This window comes from Ranitomeya imitator, chromosome 2 (assembly GCF_032444005.1).
Source record: "Ranitomeya imitator isolate aRanImi1 chromosome 2, aRanImi1.pri, whole genome shotgun sequence".
Lineage (NCBI taxonomy): Eukaryota > Metazoa > Chordata > Amphibia > Anura > Dendrobatidae > Ranitomeya > Ranitomeya imitator.
In genome coordinates this window covers 395,720,217-395,726,814 of record NC_091283.1, presented here as the reverse complement: position 1 = coordinate 395,726,814, position 6,598 = coordinate 395,720,217, and the positions used below count along the sequence as shown (strand labels likewise).

Genomic DNA, 6,598 nt, shown 5'->3' with positions numbered 1-6,598 from the left:
CGTGGCCATGTGGTTAATGGGCAGTATGTATCACAGAGTTGGGTGGCCCTGTGATGGAAGACTGGGCTTATTTTGCTCAGCAGATCTACTGCTGAGGGTTACTATACATTGGGAAGGCTTCCAGGTGACTTGGAGAGATGGGTAGGTCCAGTCACCTACATACCCCACCAAAGGGGGTGTGTCTGAACACTCGAGATGGAGTCTGTGTGTTTGTGTACGGGCAGGGCTGGCTAGGCTGAGCCAGAGAGAGGGGACATGTGGTATACCTCTGGAGAGGACGCCTCTGAGGATAAGAGGTATCCAGAAACCTGTGCGGTCGTCACAGACAGTTAACGGACACTAATCCGTGTTAGGCACACCAAGACTCATCGAGGACCGTGGGTACTGTGAAGCCAAACGGGGTCGGACGGTACACTGGGTGCTGAATGTCACCTAGTACCTGAGATTTGGTTTATGCTGTGTATTAATAAACTGGATGGACTTTTGTTATAAAGGGAACCTGTCACCCCCAAAATGGAAGTTGAGCTAAGCCCACCGGCATCAGGGGCTTATCTACAGCATTCTGTAATGCTGTAGATAAGCTCCCGATGTATCCTGAAAGATGAGAAAAAGAGGTTAGATTATACTCACCCAGGGGCGCTCCCGCTGTGGTCCGCTCCGATGGGTGTTGCGGTCCGGTCCAGGGCCTCCCATCTTCATAGGATGACGTCCTCTTCTTGTCTTCACGCTGCAGCTCCGGCGCAGGCGTATTTTGTCTGCCCTGTCTCTGACCTTTCCCGGCGCCTGAGCACTGCAGTACTTTGCCCTGCCCTCAACAGATTTTTCTCAATTCATGAGCAGTTATTTTGCGCCTTTTTTGCCCAACACACTTTTTGCGACCCTGTTGGCTATTTGCCATGAAACGCTTGATTGTTTGGTGATCTCGCTTTAAGGCCGGCCTCACACTCAGCGTTGAAAAATACGGTCCGTATTTTACGGCCGTAATACGCTCCAAAATTAGAAATACGGTGGTCCGTAAGAACTCCGTAGGCAAGGTGTGGTCGCGTATTTTGCGCATGTAATGTTGCGTATGTAATCCGTATGCCCACCGTAATGCGTATTTTTCACGCAACCTGACAAAATGGACATATAACGGTTTTGGCGGATGAAATTGATTTAAATTACCCTCAGCAACCCTATTTAAGGCCTCTACAACAGGTGTCTCACTCCCATATGGTCATTTTGTGGTTTTGCAACTGTTGGAGTGTTGTTGTAACATTTTGACCATGTCTGACCACCTGCAGTTCACCCCAACGCAGCGTGTTTTGTTTAACTGGCTATTGTCTCGTCGGTTTGGGCACCCATACCCTGTGATTGTGGATCCGTGAAGGAGGAGCAGAAGAATGTGGGTGCATCCTCTTCTGACTAAACGCCTCACTAAAGGCCATTTTCATCGGCTATATACAGCTCTGCGGGAACATCCAGACAAGTTTTATCTGTACTGTCGCATGTCTATACAAACCTTTGACAGATTGTTGGAGATATTACGCCCAGGAATAACATTTCAGGACACAAGGCTGCGCAAAGCCATCTCTGCTGAGGAGCGTCTTCTCCTCACGTTACGGTATGTATTCTCCATCCTCACATACTGTATGTTGATGATCTTTTTTATAAATGTTTCTTCTTTTTTAAATTTTTACCCATAATATGTGTACATTAAGGCCAAAGCAGATGTGACAACGTGACGTAACTGTTATATTTCAGCCCCTTAAGGCCATTTTTCCCATTTCAGTGTTAATTTAGTAGGCCACAAATGCAAATATGATTGTGCTTATTCATGTTTTGTGTGCACTCTTGAAACAAACCTAATTTATTGTGTTTGTTTCACTTACAGATTTCTGTCCACTGGATTGTCCTTTGCGGGTCTCCACCTTGAATTTTTGATTGGCCGCTCCACCATTTCTGGCATTGTGCGGTTAACCTGTCACCAAATATGGGATAGACTTAAGGACCTTGTGATGCCTGAGCCCAAACAGGCTGATTGGCTCAAAATAGCCCATGGGTTCAAGGTCAATTGTGACTTCCCAAACTGCATTGGAGCGGTGGATGGGAAACATATCAGGGTACGTAAGCCGCCGAACTCTGGCTCCCAATTCTACAACTATAAGCAGTTTTTCTCTGTAGTTCTGTTAGCTGTAGTTGACAGTAACTACAGGTTTATAATTGTAGACATTGGGGCCTATGGATGAACTGGAGACTCTAGGGTCTTCAATTCGTCTATAATGGGTCGGCGGCTACGTGAAAACCAGTTAGACCTCCCACCACCACAACAACTCCCAGGCTCCACTGCAGAAGCCCTGCCTTTTTTTTTTGTTGGAGATGAGGCCTTCCAACTCACCAGACACGTCATGAGGCCTTATCCCCGGCGCAACCTGGACCACCGTCGGAGGATATTTAATTTGCGCCTTTCTAGGGCGCGCAGACTGGTGGAGTGCGCCTTTGGTATTCTGGTGGCCAAATGGCGTGTCCTACAGACTGCCATGCAGCTCAGTGAGGCTACAGTCAATGAAGTCATCAAAGCATCTGTAATTTTGCACAACTATACCCGCATACATGATTGCTTCTCAGATGGTAATGATGAACACATGTTGCGTAGTGTCAGTAGTCCAACACCACATGGCCCACCTCCGCGCCGTCCCCTTTCTGGTATCAAAGTTAGGGATGTATTGACCAATTATTTTGTTTCTCCTCAGGGTTCTACTCCCTGGCAAGATTATGCTGTTTCTCAGTTGTGATTTTTGTTATTTTAAAGATATGTTTTTGTAATATATTATTATCAACCACTGAAAACGTACTGTGTGTGTTTTTTTCCTTAATTACCATATGTTTCTGTTCTCTGAATATGTGTGTGATGCAAAAATGATTAGTCTCCAAACATCAATTGGCTTTTTTGTAAACTTTTTACTAACTTTGCAACCCTTTTTTTTTGGTTGTTAACCCCATATTTTTGCCATATGGTTTTGAGAAGCCTTTTTTATGGGTTGCTTTATACCAAGGATCCACAACAAAGTAGAAATGTTTTGAAAACGTTAACATGGTAGCCAGCTACCAAAACAAAACACAAAAAAAAACAAAACTAAATTACAGATCCCTGTAAGTTGGTGGGGGAGATGTTGGCAGCTCTGGATCCTGGTCTGGTGGCCTTTGTTGGGCCGATGGCAGTTCATCCTGTGAGGATGCAGTGGCTTGCGGCCCAGAATACTGGCCTTGTCCATATTGGCCAGATGTGTGTTGACCAAAAGCCATTTGGCTCTGGGCATCATGCTGAGGTACAGATTGCCTTGCATCATACCCCAACCCAAAATGGCCATGTTGTCCAAACCCAGGTTGGGACCAGCCAACATCACTGGGTCTGGAGAAGTGGCCATATTGGGATTGGGGGTTGAAGCCTGCCATTTGGTACTCTAATGGCCTTTGTAGATTTTGGGATGGGAGGGGTTGAAGGGGAGGCATACGTGGAGTAGGTGCAGCAAATCCTGATTGATTTGGCTCCTGTTGAGGGAATTGAAGGCGCAAGAGGTTTGTTTGGCCAAGCTGCCTTCGCTCCAGGTATTCAAAAACCTCATAGGGGTTATTTGGAGGGGTGCTTAAATCAATCAGGATTTGCATACACCCTCTCACACGTAGCCTCACCTCACGGGGAAGGGGTCTAAGGTATCGGGCAAGGCTGCGGGCAAAGGCCTCCTCGCCATCATCTGTGGCTGCCCTGGCCAAATAGTTGAGGACCCCAGCATCAACTTCACTTCTTCTGCCTTCAAGCTCTCTCCTTCGCCGTGATCTCCATAAAGGCCCAGCTGCCTGTGGGGATGACACCAGTGGGCCTGTAGGGCTGCTGCTGTGCCCATGTTCCACAGGCCTTGGTACATGTGCTGCTGAGGGTGGTGGTGCAGCATCTTCATCACTTGCTGCTGCCTGCAGTGATGATGCTGCTGATGGGTCCTCAATGATGGATCCTGATGCAGCCACAGATGGTCCTGCAACCTCTTCCTCCACACTTACAGGATCAATGATAGGGTCTGATTCTGATCCGGTTTCCCTCTCTGTGAGGTTTGACTGTGTTCTGTAAAGAAAACAATAAAATAAAATTTTTATTTTTACATTGTTTAATTAGACATCGGTGTGCAATATTAAAACAAAAAAAAACAAAAAACACAACATCTCCTTCTCTACTCCCCTATTATCTCATATTCACACAAGAATATCCAAGATTTGTCTTGTAGAGCCCCACAAATGTACCAAACACTATCACGACACATCATAATGTGGCATACCATTTCAAGCTACACAAAAACCAGGCACAACCACCTCTTCAAACAATAAGATACCATGCAGTAACAACCCATACCACAAAACACTGCCTGAACATCTCTAAACTCGCATACTACATTCTCACCCATCCCTTGTTGAATCTTGGGATGCTTGGCGGCCAGGGTCCTCTCTCCTCCAGGACACTTTTGGAATTTATGCTTGTTTACATTATTGTTGGCACTATATTGACACATCCTTACATGGAACTTGCAATGTCATAACCCTAATCCACATAAAAAAAATTAAATTTAGCTTAATTACAAATGTCTAGAGTGGTTTGTACTTACTGCCTAAGATCCATACTGGCATCCAAAAAGGAAAGACGGTCGTAATATATATACTTCCTCTTCTTCAGTGGGGCTGCTGACCCACTCCTAGCCCGCTGCTGTCTTTCCCGCCGGTATTGGTCCCGGATGCTGCGCCATCTTGTCATAACATCATCCACTGCAATTACAAGGGCACAAATAATGTTCTATATCATTCTGAACATAGCTTAGTCCAGTTGTCAGACATATTTGTATTGTTAAAGCAAAAAATGGCTATAGCACAATAATTTCCATGGTGAGTCAGATGATAAAGGGGTTACATGCAGAGGTCTATATATCGCCCACAGTTAAGAACTTGACAGTATCAGACTGGTAGAGAGGGGAGAGAACCCTGTTCTTGCAAACATACATTAGGTAAGATATGCTAGGATAGGAAAGGAAAATGACTTGTGCTATAATGAGAATAATGCTCAAAAATATCTAAAAATAAGACAAGGGACAACAACCCTCTGGATGGAGTATGAGGCCAAGAAAAATAATTAGCAGGGCAAGATGAACATGAACTATGTCCAGAAACACTTTGGCATGTTACTCAGCTTTTGAAAATGACAAATAAGGCCATAAATGACATATAAAGATAAAAATGATTGCTCAAGTAATCATGTAGGGAAAGCATCTTTTAAAGTAAAATCTTGTGAATACATGAGTGTACTTACATAGACTTGTCTGCTCCGCACGTGGCCGTTGGGCATAATCAGGGAATAGTAGCCCACAGATGGCCCTCCAAGCTGCCTCTTTCCTGGCCCGGTTGGAGTAGTTGGGATCCCTCTGGTCCCATATTTCAGGCCTTTCTTGGACCAGGATGAGGAGCATATCAACATTGATGATGTTTGCCATGCTGCTTGGAACTCTGTGGAGGCGAGCACCAGACTTCCGGGATGTCTGTGTGGCTTTTTGAGCTAATTAGCATGTCTGAGTTTCATGATTGAGGGCTTGGCTCAATTCCTTGCACCTGGCGATGTCTGGAGATGTCTGGCGTATTTTACGCAAGTCACACTGTTGGTCCGTGTGTAATCCGTATATTTCTCGCCCCCATAGACTTTCATTGGCGATTTTTTTGCGCAATACGGTGACAAACGCAGCATGCTGCGATTTTCTACGGCCGTAGAAGACCGTATAATACGGAACCGTAAAATACGGCAGATAGAAGCTTGGCCATAGAGATGCATTGTACCGTGTGCAATCCGTATTTTCTGCACCTCTCTTACGTCCGTAAAACTCGCGAGTGTGAAGCCGGCCTAAAAGTTTGGCAATTTCAAGACTGCTGCATCGCTTTGCAAGACATCTCACAATGTTGGACTTTTCTGAGCCTGTCAAATCTCTCTTCTGACCCATTTTGCCAAAGGAAAGGAAGTTGCCTAATAATAATTAAGCACTCCTTAGGCTATATTCACACTTTGCGGATTTTGCTGCGGATCCGCAGCGGATTTGACCGCTGCGGATCCGCAGCAGTTTCCCATGAGTTTACATTTCAATGTAAACCTATGGGAAACAAAAAACGCTGTGCACATGCTGCAGAAAAATCCGCGCGGAAACGCTGCGGATTACATTCCGCAGCATGTCACTTCTTTTCTGCGGATTTTCAGCTGCTCCAATAGAAAACTGCAGTTGAAAATCCGCAGAAGAAAACGCAGTAAAAACCGCGATAAATCCGCAGTGAAAACGCGCTGCGGTTTTCACTGCGGATTTTGGAATTCTGCTGCGGAAAAATCCGCAGTGGAATCTGCAAAGTGTGAACATAGCCTCATATAGGGTTTTGATGTCATTAGACAACACCCCTCCTCATTACAGAGATGCACATCACCTGATTTACTTAATTGGTAGTTGGCTTACATGCCTGAACAGCTTGGAGTAGGACAACATGTATAAAAAGTATCATGTGATCAAAATACAACTTTCCTAATAATTTTGCACACAGTGTAGTG

General features: G+C 45.2%; 1 protein-coding gene across 1 annotated transcript; it reads right to left on the bottom strand.

Moving 5' to 3' along the window:
* Window positions 1-3,098: 3,098 nt before the first annotated feature.
* LOC138664137 (uncharacterized) lies at window positions 3,099-5,900 on the bottom strand. The gene is made up of 3 exons (XM_069750578.1): window positions 5,330-5,900; window positions 4,635-4,791; window positions 3,099-4,099 (listed from the first exon to the last, which is right to left on the bottom strand). Exons 1-3 carry the CDS (start codon window positions 5,508-5,510, stop codon window positions 3,121-3,123), a joined length of 1,317 nt encoding a protein of 438 aa, XP_069606679.1. The 5' UTR covers window positions 5,511-5,900; the 3' UTR covers window positions 3,099-3,120.
* Between the last annotated feature and the right edge of the window lie 698 nt (window positions 5,901-6,598).

Excerpts from the sequence above, each read along its gene's own strand:
- LOC138664137 (XM_069750578.1), bottom strand. The coding sequence starts at position 5,510 with ATGGCAAACATCATCAATGTTGATATGCTCCTCATCCTGGTCCAAGAA. Across the intron at positions 4,792-5,329 it reads TGCGGAGCAGACAAGTCTAT|TGGATGATGTTATGACAAGA; the intron begins GTAAGTACACTC and ends TTGTAATTGCAG. Across the intron at positions 4,100-4,634 it reads GCCAGTATGGATCTTAGGCA|AACACAGTCAAACCTCACAG; the intron begins GTAAGTACAAAC and ends TTTTCTTTACAG.